General features: G+C 34.5%; 1 protein-coding gene across 3 annotated transcripts in view; it reads left to right on the top strand.

Moving 5' to 3' along the window:
* Positions 1-15,103, top strand: part of ANTXR2 (ANTXR cell adhesion molecule 2) — a 163,768-nt gene that overhangs the window by 18,698 nt on the left and 129,967 nt on the right. For all 3 annotated transcript variants that reach the window (XM_081227933.1, XM_081227931.1, XM_081227932.1), the window contains exon 7: positions 549-629. In XM_081227933.1, coding sequence (XP_081084059.1) covers positions 549-629 — 81 coding nt within the window. The remainder of the gene's footprint in view (positions 1-548; positions 630-15,103) is intronic.

Below are 15,103 nucleotides of genomic sequence, written 5' to 3'. Positions count from 1 at the left end.
CTAATATTGGGAAAGCTGTTGGGTTAAAAGAATATGCATAGTCCTCTTCTTTAACTCAACTGACAAGATTATCATGACAAGTCTTGTTCAAATGTTTTAGTTTGAAAACTCAATTCAGGAGTTCAGGGATTTGGGAAGTCTGTGTAGGAGAAATCTTTAATAATTTTCCCTAAAGAACCAATTTTTTTTCATGAATTTTTGAGGGTTTATGTATTAAATTTTTTTCCCACTCACAAAATGATTTTACATTTAAATATTTGGTTGAGTGTGACTGAGACTCCTGTGTCTCGTGACATTTACAGCTAGTAGAACTCTGAGCTGTTTTGAAATTGAAACTTGATGCCAGTGTAAAGGGTCTGTGCCTGATCTCAGTTCACTTTTTTGTGATGCATTTAGAGTAACACTAGTCCCATCACCTTCAGTTCCTGACAGTGAATTAATCCTCCGGTGTAATTTTTCAGGTGAATGTAATTGACATGTAATGAAGTGTATAAAGTGTTGTATGTCTCAACCACCTCTCAATTAAATTTTCCTCCTTTTTTCTAAAGCTCGAAAGAATTGCTGATTCTAAGGAACAAGTTTTCCCTGTCAAAGGTGGATTTCAAGCTCTTAAAGGAATAATTAATTCTGTGAGTATTTCTCTGGGGTTAGGGAAGGCTCGTAATTTTATATATATTTTAAACTATAGGAAGTAATCTTGATATCCAGTTCAGTGGATCATTACCTTGAAGAAAGAAGTTAAGAAGGAAGTTTGTTGGGTATTGCAAATGCAGGGAAATTGTAAAAAATCTGGATTTTGTTTGTTAAGTGAGATTTGGTATTAGTTCTTGCAAATTGAGCTCTGTGAGCCTGGGTTTGTGATTTCAAGTTTAAGATTTTCATAAGCAGTCTCAGAGCACGCTTTGAGCATGGAGTTCCTCACTGGCTTGATATCTTGAAAGTTTTATAGGCTTTATAGAAGAGTAAAATAAAAATTTGGATTGGAATGTGTGATTACTTCCTCCTCCAAATATGGTATTTCTTAGCTATCAGGCAACTCGAACGGGTGGCAGAGAATTTGACTGCAATTGTTGTTCTTTCCATTTTAATGATTAATAGTTTCACTGGAGCTCATAATGTTTCTGTTTGGAATTCAGTTGAGGTGTCTCTGGTGATCATTAGAATCCGGGCCATCCTAAATAGGGTATGGGGAAGTGGAGTGATGAAATGCAAAGCAAAACTCCTGGGCTTTCACAACTGAGGTTTATGTTTCATTTTACTGCCTTTTGCTAGAAGCACCAGGAGCAGTTGCTATTAAGTATTTATGATATTTTGGTAAACAACATCCTAAAATAGAAGTGGATAATATATATTCTCTAAGCCAAAGCTTTATCTTTAATCTTTGGGTATTTCTTGAAGGAAAAAAAATCTCAGGGTTTTTCTGACATTTGGTTCTGGAATTTAAAATTTGTTTTAAAAATCATGTTTTTCAGAAACAGAGTGAGATTTATTGAATTTGCTTTTGGTAGTATGTAGGCTTTTATTCTCTTAATAAATGGATCTTTTCAGGAAAAACATACAATTTGATTCTAAAACATATCAGTACGACTAGTGGACAGGCCAAATATTAGTGCAGAATGGAACAGAGATTCAATTATTTTAGGAGCTTACATATGTGTTTAGTTTCAGGAAAAAATTTCAATGTAAAAAAGTAATAAATATTTTTGTAGGTGGATTCAAGGTACATACTCTACAACTGTGATTTGTTTTACAATATAGGAAAATGTTTTGACAATGCAAAAGGGAGGATAATTTGACCCTGTAAAAAACAAATCAGTGTATTGTATTTTAAATAGAATTTTATTGTACTTGGGAATTTGCAATTATTTTTATATTTATACTGGGAAGGAGAAAAGACCTCTGTGAGTTTTCCCCTTTGCAATTTTTTTTCTCTATATAAAAGGATTAATTCAAAATTCTACAGGTGACTAATTGGCTTTTGAAAACTCTCTTTTTGTGGGGTATGGCTACAAATATCTCCTTCAAAAAATTAGTAGTTGACTACTGGAGGAGATAAAGTTGTTATTGTTTTATTATATTTTTCTGTTCAATTTCACTTTTTAAATTTGTATAAGAAAACTTCAGAATGGAATTTCGAACTGCAGTGTTTCTCTCCTGAAGTTCTTGATGGACTTTAGCTCAAGTATGTTATGTCGAAAGATTTAACATGAACTTAGACAAATTTGCGTTATTTTAGCCACACATTATGAACAAGGTCTCTTGAATTTCATCTGGAGGGGACTGATGGTTATAACTATCATCTCATTATAGTTAAACTGCAGCTATTTTGTCACAAAAGGAGTTGTAAGTGATCCTGAGGGAAGCCAGCCTCTGGGGAAACCCTAGCAGTAACTTGGGAGAGGAGGCAGGTAGACAAACGGAGCATTACAATCAAAGTTGATCTCACTAATGGTTGAGATTTCTATCAACACGATAATAGCTTGGGATTTCTGCCCACTTTGTAGAAATTTAAGGCTCTAAATCAAGCACTTTATCTTTCTTCAAGGCAGAGATTGTACCACCTCTGATAATATACAAAAGCTGTACTTCTGCCTCAAATTTGAATTACCCTTTATATTTACAAAGTACCATCTTATCTTTAAAAATTATATATGGTATTGGGTAAGAGCTGAGAGAAGAGAATCTCTCTCTGTTCTTTATGGTTTACCAAACTAATGGGTAACATGGTACTGTGGAATGTATTTACACAAGCTAAACAACTGGAAGAAATCAGAAAATTTAAATCTTTCATATGTTTGGTACTCTGAAGGCAAAATATTTGCTAAATTGATTGATAATTTATTTTTCCTGCTAGAAGTTATTTAAATACATCTGGCCTTATTAATTGTCAGTGCATTAATTTCCTTGAAGTTATTCTTTAATTGAGAAAAAGTGATAACACGGTTTTCTTGTTTTCTTTGTCCTCCCTTCCCCTGCCCACTAAAATCCAGTGACCTAGATGATCTGGTCCCCTTATTGTAAAAGATATCACATTTTGTTAAGGCATAGTTTGTTTATAATCAACTTTTTAATCAGCAAGGATAAGAGTTTAATTTTGGAGCCTTTCTTCATTACAGTTTTTTGAAAAAAGAAGAAACACTGTAGTAGTTCTAACTTTTATAACTTCAAAACAAGGGACTTTAAAAGGCCTTTGTTATGAACATATACTTAACCTTTTCTAAAATTTATTTGATTTGGAAAATCATTTTAATGCTCTTTTAATTTGGAGGGAAATGTATCATTTCAAAATTTTTAGATTTCTATCCCAGCAAACATGATACGTACATAACATTTTTTGTACTATTGGTTTAACCTCTACTCTTAATTAGCATATATGAGGGTTTAGAATTCATTATCTCAAGGAGGTACTGGTGAAAAACTGTTCCTCCTTTTTTACCCTCCTTTTCCCGTTGTATAATGTATTCTTTCATTTCCTCATTTATTGAGCTCTTACTATGTTAGGGCATGGTATTACGCTTGGAAGAGGGGACACAAACTTATATAAGACAAATTCTTTATTCTTTTTTTTTTTTTGCCATACACGGGCCTCTCACTGTTGCGACCTCTCCCGTTGCGGAGCACAGGCTCCGGACGCGCAGGCTCAGCGGCCATGGCTCACGGGCCCAGCCGCTCCGCGGCACGTGGGGTCCTCCTGGACCGGGGCACGAACCCACGCCCCCTGCATCGGTAGGCGGACTCCCAACTACTGCGCCACCAGGGAAGCCCCGAAATTCTTTATACTAAAGGGGCTGGAAAATGACGATTCGAGGTTTGGAATATGGCGGCCCCCTGCGAGAATTACAAAGTGTGGGAATTTGGAAAAGGGAAATTTCAGTGAGTCACCCTATGTGATAAAAAGGAATCCTGTCATGCAGTTTGTGTTAAAATACCAATATGGCTAGAGTAACGTTGAAAGAGAGGTGGAATGAGTTTGGTTATATGAAGTCATGGGAGGCTTTTTGTGGTGGGATCTGAACTGCGCTCTGACAATTGGAGTAGATTTAATTAGAAACAAGGGAACACAGAACTTCAGAAACAGCCTGGGCTGAGTGGCTGAGGCACAAGAGGGTTTGGCTTGGATGGTGGAATGATATGGGGGATAAACATTGGTAGGTAGGTTGGATCCAGATTATGGAGACCCTCAAATGTTTGAGTGGTGAAATGGCTCTTTTTGTATAAGTAGTCGAGGAAGCATGGAAGATTAATTTAGAGCATGAAATTTATAACAGTGAAAGTTTATGTAGAATATGCTTATGGTAATGTATGGGATGATTTGAAAGATGAAAAGCTGTGTTATGTCTCTTGCAATAGTGCTTGTGAAACATGGTGAAAGGAAACCTAACATAGTGAAGACAATATGAGATTGGAAAATACGAAGACCTGAGTGTGGGTTCCAACTCTGCCACTGCCTAGCCATGTGACCTTGTGTACCTCCTATAGTGTAATCTCTCTGAGTTTTAAAATTCTCATCAGTCAAATGAGGATAATGATATCTATATCAGTGAATTGTTTTGTGAATTAAATGAGATAATGATTAAGAATGATCTAACTCAGAGGGGACGACTTTAAAACATGTGGTAGGAAGCTAGGAATGGCTAGAAGCTAGGACCATGTAGGATGGGATTATTGATCCTTCTGTAGGGTAGTCCACTGAGAGAGATGGCCAACATTCTACATGATCAATGACTTAGGTCTAAAGAGGGTTGGTATTGATATGTGCAAGAATCTAATCTAGCAAGTGGGTCATAACGACAAGGATTTCTAGATGGTGTAGCTGTGCAAAGTCAAGTATCTGGCTGTGCCCTAGTTCTGAATTCTCAGGGCATAGGTCTAGGGCCCAGCTAACAACTGGAAAAGAAGATTCAGAATTCCCATGGCAAAAACTATATAGAATTTCAGGATCCTCCATTCAGAAAAAAGAGCCACAATTCTTGTGGGGGAACTTGTGGTGCTAATTAGTGATTCAGAGTAGAAATGTTACTTTGTTAAGGGGAAACCACAGCCCCAATGGACTATAGTTCTTTAGGGCTAATTTCAGGCACTGGGATTCTAGGTCTTTCACAATAAAACTAGGCCAAGGACTGCAAGGGAAGCAATTAATAAATTATCTGCCCTGGTCAGAATTATGTCAGGAACAGGGTGGGGCTGAACCTCTAGGTATGAAACAGTTTGCTCTTTCTGAGCCAGGCTCTGAAGGCTCTGGCAAATATTAGCTGGCAAATACTAGTTGTTGTTGTTAAAATTGTGATGGCTGTGAAAACTGGAAATAAAAATGTAAATGTGGGAAGCTTTAAAAAATTAATAGAACCTGAGAGCTCACTGGATATAGGATGAAAAGGACAGAGAGGGTAGTCAAGTGTAACTCGGGCCTTCCAACCCTGAAAATATGAGTATCTAGAAGCATTGAAAGTGAACGCTGTTTTCACAGAGGGGTCGGAGTGTTAGAGGACAAAGTGGAATTGGGCAGGAGGGCAAGGAGAGAAGGTGAATTGGGCCTGGGAATAAATCCCAGTGGGGGATGTCACTGAGGGAAGTGGTGATCCAGGGAAATGTTCAAATCAGAAAACTACAGAACTGAGTCATTCTTCCTCCTCTTGTTCTTTCTCCTCTCCCTTGCCCACCAACACAAGGATATAATTGTTTTCCACAGATCTTAGAATTGTTAAACAATTATTTTTGGTCTCTTGGAAAGGTGATTGTAGAACTTTTATTAGAAAATAAAATTGTATTCAAACTAGGATAGGTCAGACTAACCTGAGATTACCATGTGGTTTCTAGTGCAGTGTTTCATAAGGCAGTGCTGTGTAAGAGAACATTAAAAATAAAACAAAATAAAGTAAAACAAAACCACGATTAGTTTTGTTTTCTCAGGGAAAGAATAAAAATCAAAGTGATGTGGAAAAGCCCCTCCTTTTTTCTAAAAAGAAGACCATGAGATGTTTTACTCTTTTCAATTATTTCCATAACTTTTTTTTGATAGCACACCTCAAAAATATTAAGCATAAGAGATAAATCAGTTGTGAAGCTGTTTTTATAAATAGCCCTGATCCAAAAGAATTAAGAACACTGCATCCTAGGTGATGGCAGCAAAGTTCCTAAGTACCCAATGGGGAAGTAAAGGAACCTAAATAGGAAAGGAATGAGCACTCACACATGTAGGAAATTTAAATAAAACTGTAATAGATTGTTTACTTTTTTACTGAAAAAAGTAAAATATACATTTAAAAAAGTAACTTCATTCATAGTGCTGGAAATATAAGCTTCATTTGACCTTTGGAGCCAAGTTGTTTTTCTCAGTAATACCTCTTGTTGTTATTATTATTTTTAAAAAGTATCCAAGAAAGGTGTCTAAACTATGTTTTAATGGAATGAGAAGACGTTGCAAAATCATTTTCTCTACAGGAAAATCATTTTCATAGAAGAGGGTACCTAATAAACATTCTGATAAGACTTTAGCTTAAATGCTTTTAGCAGGTTCTGCTATGAATGTCGACTGCTTAGTTGTGGAAATGTCTATTTATAAAATTATGGTTTAATGAAAAACCTAAAGTCTGAGCTAACTATAAAGATATATTCACAGGAAAAAAAAAAGCCAAACTGGTACAACTTACTCAAAATTGGAAATCAGTTTCTAGGACTCCTTTTAAAAAGGACTGTCTGTAGCATGAGGCTCACTGTGCATCAGATTATTTTGGGCTTCTATTTATCCAAGGATCTTTATTACTGAATATAGATAAGGTGTCTCCTTATAACATCTTTCACATTAATGGTTAGAAAGTTTGGGACCGTATTTCCCACCTCCTCCTTTTTTTGCCTAATACAATGTTGGGTTAGTAGTTATTGCCTAATTCATGTTTATCAATGAATGAGTAAATAAAATCCATGCTTCTTGAAAATATTTTTATATTTTTAAAATATAATTATGGTGTGTTTAAGCATTACAAAAATCAACTCCTTTTTTCTGCCAGAAAATACTTTGTTTTGAATTGACTTCTGATTCCATATTATTTTGACTTTATCCTCTTATTTATATTCCACTGTATTAAGGCTTTTGGTTACAAGTGACAAAAAGCACGTTCATACTAGCTTAAGGGAGGAAAAAAAAAAGAGAGAGGTATTGGCTTATCTAACTAACTGGGTGGTCCAGAGGAGGAAATTGCCTCAGGTACAGTTAGATCCGGGGAACCAATCCACATTCTTAAGGTCTTCTCTCTTTGTAAGTTTTGCCTATGATTCTATTTGCCTAATTCTCTCCTTATTCCCATGAGTGGCAGTTGAAAGTAATTGCCAAATGTTTCAGCTTACATAGACCTCAATTAGCAAGCCTATTGGAAAGAGAGAACTGTTGTCTCTGGGCATCAGTATATTCTGTCCCAGTTAAGGACTCTGATTGACTCAGTTGAGTCAAGTGCTTATTCCTGTAACAATTACATAGTCAACAAACATATTTGGACCAGCCTGAGTAACATGCTTACCCCCGTGATGAAAGATTGGGAGCAAGGTGGAGAGGGCTAACGATTGACAGCCTCACCAGGAGCACATGGAGTAGAGAACAGTTTTCCCAATAGAAAGGGAACACTTCATAGATGTGTAAGGATGAAAAAATGTTCTGGGTAGGGAAGAAAAATCAATAATATTACAGTCCACTGTATGAAAATGCATTTAAAATATTTTTGACATATTCTAATAAGGCACTCCATTCCTTCTAAATTCCAATTAACTAAAAAATACAAATAGAAAATTTGTTTTAAAATAGTCATTTAATTTACTGAAATTTTATAATCTTGACATCCTTTGTCCAATGGTCTATTTGCATTTGTATGATACTTTTACTTAATAATAACATTATTCTTTCCTTCTTTCTTTGGTTGGGATTGTAGTATAAGGAAATCAAATCCATTTTGGAAAAATAATTACAGTTTTTTTGTGATATTTTTTGAGAACACTAAAGTGGTGGCATTAGGTTACATAGCCAAAATTAAGTGCCAAATGTTTATTTCTTAACATTAATCTGTTGGGCTACAAAAGAAGATGACCTTTAGCGGCTCACTTGTTTTTGAAAGCAAATTCAGTTGAGTAGAAGGACATTAAAAAGGGGGATAAAATGGTTAAGATTTATGATTAAATGTACCATCAGTGTAAATTATGATGCGTAAATGCATAATTTCTCAGTTATATCTCATTTTCCCCCCGAAATAATAATTCCTAATTTATTTGGAAGCATATTTTTGAAAACTTACTGTGTTCAAGACACTTTTCTGATGTTGGCTTACAGAGATGGATATGGTACCCTTGACTTTTGTGAGCTTACAATTTTTAGGGATATGTGTTTGTAAAGTCAATAGAACTGATAAAGCTGTTTTTTTTTTTTTTTTTTCTTTCTTTCTTTTCTATCCTTGTTGCATAGGGAAATAGTTTATTTGCCACTCTGGATTTCTGAAAAATCAAATAAAACAAGTATAGACTTATCATGCTTGTCAGGTCTATTTCATGTTTTATTTAATGAAACAAGGGAGTGCGTAAAGAGGACTAATATGAAATAATATATGCATCAAAATGAAAAACTTGTTGGGACTCAATTTCTTTAGATTCTGAACAAATAGTACATTTATTATTACTTTGCCCCATAATTTCAGCGCACTTTTTATGGAAAGTCTATCCTTTAAGAAAGCATTAAATAATTATTCTGAGTTTGTACTGAACAAAAGAAAGGAAAAAAATCAGAGACATATAAACTTTTGTTTCATATCACAATCCACTTTGGGGCGTATTTCTATGGTATAGTGAGAAAGGAAGACCTGCTAATATGATTTGTTATGAAAACTGCAATTATACCATGCAGAAGAACTTAAATGTCATTTCGCTATTTTGTTTCACAATTTGTGATATGGGCATAATTTCACCAACAGTATAATCAGAACTACTCATCTGTTACGTTTGGAGCAGAGAGGAGTAAAAGGCAATGATTATAACTTACATTCTTCCCTAGATTTATTAGAGTAAAAGTTTGTTTAGAAGTTGTCACTTGTGCTTATACTACTCACTTACTTGCAAAGGGAGAGAAAATCCATATTTAGAAATGGGTCAGTGCAGAACATGCTGTATTGAGCAACTGGCATTTTGAACCTCCAAGCATTAAAAAAAAACAAACACAACCAAAACACATAACTACAAATTGCAATTGTTTTTCATTTGACGTATTACCTCTTAGAGAAAAATATATTTGGTAGGAATGTTTCACACCTAGAGAGAAAATAAAATCATATCTGAATGTTGAAAGGTAAAAAAACAAACAAGAAAAGATTGTAAGAAACATCTTTCCAGTTGTTTTAGCTGCTTATTTTATGCACATGTGTGGCTAACTACTAAAGCTTCATTTTAGGGAGATCTTTTTTGGGGAACTAATGCTGTGCAGTGATTTTTCCTTATGAGATTTAAACTTGGAATGCTTCATATTTGGGATGAACTCCTGTAGTGCTTAAGCTTCTCAGTGATTCAGAAAAAAAGTAGCTTGTGTTTTTAGACCTTATTATTATTCTTACTGATATTTCCTGACATGCTGTATGTCATAGAAATTAGCAGTTTCTATTTGTTAGGATACACTGAAGGTATTTGTAAATTATCTGTAACGTTCTGTTTTACATTATGTTATATATTCAAAGTCAGTGTTAGAAAATTATTGCCAGAATGAATATTTTGAATTTTGAATAAGGTTAAAAATGTTGGAGATGTTTGGGTAGCATATTGAATTTAAGTGTGAAGAAGTAATCTGTTTTTTTGGGAAAAATCTTTTTATTTAGAATTGACCTTAAAAAAGAAGGTCACATTCATTCAATGGGACTTAATATCCTTTTGCTCTTTCACATATACTATCCAGAATCAGCCCTCTTTTTAAAAGAAGATGCATATCTTAAATTTGTTTCTTTTCATGTTGTTTTTATTGTTTCTTTTTCTCTTTGTTAAAAAAAATTATTTTTGCATTTGGCTCAATGCCTTATGAGTGCCATTGATTATCAAAATTTGAACTATACAAATAAGTTTCCCTTTCATTGTGTGTGACCAAAGATGTGATTTGATTGACTCAAGTAGCCCCTCATTAAGCTCTGTAATTTTAAATATACTTAACTGTTCATTGTTACATACCCCATTTATTTGTCTTATAGCCAAAATGCTTGTGCTTTTTATTAGAAAATTTTACATGTACTCTTCAAGTAATTCAATAAATATTAATTGAGAAGCTGCTGTTTATAACATTGTGTTATATACCTTTTATATTAGATTGGTTTTAAATATGAAGTATTATTATTCATTATAAAAGTTTTTACATAGTTTCTTCTGGAATGGGCTCTATTTTCCAAATACAGTATCCTTACCATCACCATTTAGAAATTGGAAAAAATATAGATTTTAAAAATCTGTCTTGTTTTATACTAGTTGTAGGAAGTGGGTTTTTGTTTGTTTGTTTTATTCAAACTGGATGCTTGATCTTCAAAACATAAGACCTATATACTGCTCCCAAATTCAACATGAACTTCCAAGACACTGTAGGTCCTAAGTAACATTTTACTTCATCCCCCCCGCCCCCCATCTTAACTATTTCCATGCTAAATTTTATCTTGGATATAGCCCAACTATAATTCTCCACTAATTAATCCCATTTTCTCTTCAATTCCAGAAGAAAAAGGCCACAGCTATATTCATTGTATGCATTTTTTAAGGCCATGGTATGGCTTTTACTACTCCCTACATGTTCCATATTTGTCATTATAACATGTCCATTATGTAAACATGTTCAGGAACTTACAAGATCTCAATCAAAATGTGGTTTCATATGTATCTTAAAATATCTAACAAAGAAGAAATCAAGTCTGATGCTATCTGGTTGTTTCTGCTGTAGATGTTTCTGTGATTAACCCTGTCACTTCACCTGGTTATTATTCAGTCCTTATAAAGACCTGATCCTAACCCTATAGTCAAGATGGGTAAGAAACTGCTTCGTGGCCACTGGGATTCTTGGAAGAGTGTCTCTGACTTAGCAGAGGTTCTCACACGGCCACAAATCTTGCCAGTTCTGGCTCCAAAGTGCATATCTGCCCCTTGTTGCTCTGTATGCAAATTGGGCCTTTAGTGAAATCCTGCAGCCTGACCACATGCACTAGACGCAGACTCAATCCAAATTAATTTGGAATATGCCTGGAATATCCAGGGTGAAACACCATTCTGATACTCCATTCAAGTCAAACTTCTGGAAAGGGACAGCACAATGGAATCTACTTTCATCTCCTGCCAAACATCTGTATCTCAGAGAGGCCAGCGGGCAGAGCTGACTCCTAAGGCTGCATCTGGTCTTTCCACTAACCAAAACTAACCCAGAGGGGGCCATTACCAACCTTATCTTATCTTACCCCACTCCCTTGACAAATAGAGAAATTCAGTGAAATTCATGTTTACAGAGTTCACCAAACTATTGAGAGTATTCTGATGATCTAAATTATACAGAGAACGTATCCAAATTGTATACGAGTTAGAAACAACAGAAAATAAATAGCTATAATTTGTAAGGATGAATGCTATTGTTCCACCTGCAGTTTTATCCCAAACAACTCAGAAGAGGGGAAATATTGGATTTTCACTTTCTTATGACGTGTATTCAAGACAAATACATTTTAAATAAGACAGAAAGTTTTGATAATGAGAAACGACAGTGACTGTTATAGGGATTAAATATATAAAACCATCTTTAGGCATTTAATTCACAGTTTGGGACAACAAGCTGGAATGTAGACATTTTACACAAAGTAACAGAATTTAGAATTCTATATATTTCAGACTCTTTTCTATTATAGATTTTTATTGGTTTATGAACACAGGTCTTGCAGATGGTCTTGGGTATACCATCAGCTCATCTGCCTAGACCTCTCCCTCCTGGAAGTTCACACTTTTATCTCCTACCCAACCTGTGCCCTGTGGGTGTAACCGTAGGTTAAAAATGTTTAAAGACCCTGTGGTTCACAAATACTGGAGGAAAAGAGACTAAGAAAAAGAGTAACAGAGGGACAGACATGTAGGCAGACCTTGTTTTCCAATGTTGGCATCCCATTTTAGAAAATGTTTTCCCTCATGCTGCTTGTGTTTCTTGCTTTACTAATGTTTATGTTGCCTGCATTTCCATGTATAGGGATTTTCATGGCTTAACAAAATATCCTCCTGAGGCTGTAATCCTGTCCAGGTTGTTTGAAGCGTCATGCATTCACATGTTGACATTCATATATTAGTATGAATGCGTTCATGACATGAGAACAGCTATGTTGAAATAGAATATTTGGGGAGATAGGGCAAACGTGGATCATGATTGTGTTTAGAAAAAGAGTGTCTCTGTGTGTCTAGCAACCCAGGTGAGACAATGAGAGGGGAGGGACAAAGACTCATTTAGTCTGTATCAAAAATTTGCTGCTCCAAAGAAAAAATAGAGAAAAACCAAACCAAACCAAACCAAATCACCAAACTTCTGCCTTCTGGCTCTGAATGTGCCTTTCTGTTCCCAGGATTCAGGCAAATTCTAGAGTTTTAGAACTATAAAACCTGAATACCATTGACATCATTACTTTTATGGAAAAAAATCTGTCCTAAGATCAAATAACATTAATTTTTCTAAGCACCGTTTGATTTTAGTTTCCAAGTGCTTGTTGTGTTCTTATACCAGTATTAGGACCTCTGGTAGCCTGGCTTGTCTTTTAGCTTCTGGATGATGCTGAGAAGTAAAAAGTACAGGTGTTTTATCTGTACAAAACCAAATTTGAGAAAGAAAGCAGTAATAAAGTAAGACAATAGAGAAAAATAAATACATAAAAAGAGAGAAGCCCCTAACCATTTGGGTATCCCATATATTACTAACTCATAGGATGATCTACAATTTGAATTTATTCACAGTCAGTGGTGTTGGGAACTTTAAAACAAACCTGTAAAAACTCCATAAATAAAGGTGAAAGCTTAGTGACATAATTTTGAAGATAAGAAATAAGCCCGATTTTAGATTGTTTTTGATAGTATAAAAGGTTTCCAGGCAAAACAAGCAAGTGAATTTCACTAGTTTGTTGGATATTAGGTTTTGTAATGGGTAGACCATTTATCACAAGTCTGGAGGGTGGCAGAGGGCAGTGGTTAGAGGAATGGGCTTTGGACTCAAACCTGGGGAGATCTGGCTCTGCTATTTAAAAAGCTAATTGTTCTAGGACAATTTTTAAAAATCTAAGTTCCAATTTTCTCATCTGTAAAATGGGGATAAAAATAGTATGCATTCTTAAGACTTGGAAGGATTAATTGAAGAAATTTATATAAAGTGCTTAGCACAGTTCCTAGAACATAATGAGCACCCAACAAATGGTAATTATTATTATTGTTAGAAATTCTTTTGAATTTTTGACTGCTGCTAGTTGTACTGAATTTACAAAGTTTGACTTTTTTCATCTATATTAAGATTTGAGGATTTAACAGTAGGGATTAGGTAATAATGTACATATTTTTTCATTTATAAATAATCCTTAATACTAATATTATTTTTTAAGTGAACAGATGCTTCAGTAGTATACTTTTTTCATGGTGATCATCAAGTTCTTTGCCAATTTATATATATATATATATATATATATATGTATATAAATGGACTCCAAAGTCTCAAATGATGCAATTTTGCATCTAGTGTGTCGATGACTTAGAGAACCCTGGTTTTATTAATAGCATTTGGTTTGTCTTTAAATTTGTTCTATGGTGCTATTAGCTCTCTTGATGTCAACTAAGGCTGACCTTTATTGGAAACTATTTTCTGTTTCTGTTGAGACTTAATGAAGGCAGATGGCAACACATATTTGAAGAAACATCCTTACAAGGTCCTCTTGTTGTACAGGTTGTACAGGTGATGAAAGTGCAGAGTATGAATAATAATGCATCAATTATCATAGATGGGACACCTGATGCATTCACTTTCTTCTCTCGTTTCTTTCCCCACCACATTTTCTTGCTCTCTATTTATCATGTTAAGATGGTTTTGGTGAACTTAGTTTCAAATTATGGGTCTCTGGATTTCCAACCTTTATAATTTTTTGAAAGGCTAGATGCTTTTTCACATAAATTAACTTTATTTTGCTTTATTTGGCTCATCAATCAATAACAGTATTTAAGTTGATAAAAATTAACTAGTGTTTTAAAATAGTTGTCCCATCTGTCAGCTGTCATTTAGTGATGACAATTTTAATGTAATAGGTCCATTTTGAGGTCTTGAGCATTTGAACTTGTGCAATTACTTGGCAAGACTAGATTATGAAGTGCTTTGTATTTATGGAAGTGCTTGTTTAAAAATTTAATGTAAACTATTTGCATATGAATATTAAATCACAGCAACTTCTAGTTGTTCTTTTCTTAAAATAGCAACATGGTAAACTCTAGATAGAAAAACCAAATTTAGAGCACATTTTATTTTCTAAAATGCATTCACTTTCTTCTCTCGTTTCTTTCCCCACCACATTTTCTTGCTCTCTATTTATCATGTTAAGATGGTTTTGGTGAACTTAGTTTCAAATTATGGGTCTCTGGATTTCCAACCTTTATAATTTTTTGAAAGGCTAGATGCTTTTTCACATAAATTAACTTTATTTTGCTTTATCTTGGTCTTTTTATGATTGTTGATTTGCTTACTAGATAGACATTTTTAATATTCTCATTAATTCGTGCATTCAATCTGTATTCTCTAAGCATTTTTTGTTGTTGTTGTACTGTGTGTACAAAGCAATGTGCTAGTCCTGGAAAGCTAGCACAGTATAATATGATCCCATTTCTATGCTCAGAGTTTGTCTTCTAATAGAGGAGGTGATTCAACACTCAATAAGATCCTAAGAAAAAAAAAAAAAAAAACCAAAATAAACTTTAGAGAAAGGTAGGTAGTGTTCTGAGGGGGATTCATCTAGATTTTGTCAGATGGTGATGCAAATTTAATGACTCATGGTCTAAACTGCTTGTCTTTCAATGAATGTCTTACCTGAATCACTTTTTCATTCAATAATATCATTTC

The sequence above is a fragment of the Mesoplodon bidens genome (genome assembly GCF_964165515.1).
Source record: "Mesoplodon bidens genome assembly, chromosome: 1".
Taxonomy (NCBI): domain Eukaryota; kingdom Metazoa; phylum Chordata; class Mammalia; order Artiodactyla; family Ziphiidae; genus Mesoplodon; species Mesoplodon bidens.
The sequence above is the reverse complement of the archived record's forward strand: the minus strand, read 5'-3'. Positions and strand labels throughout refer to the sequence as shown.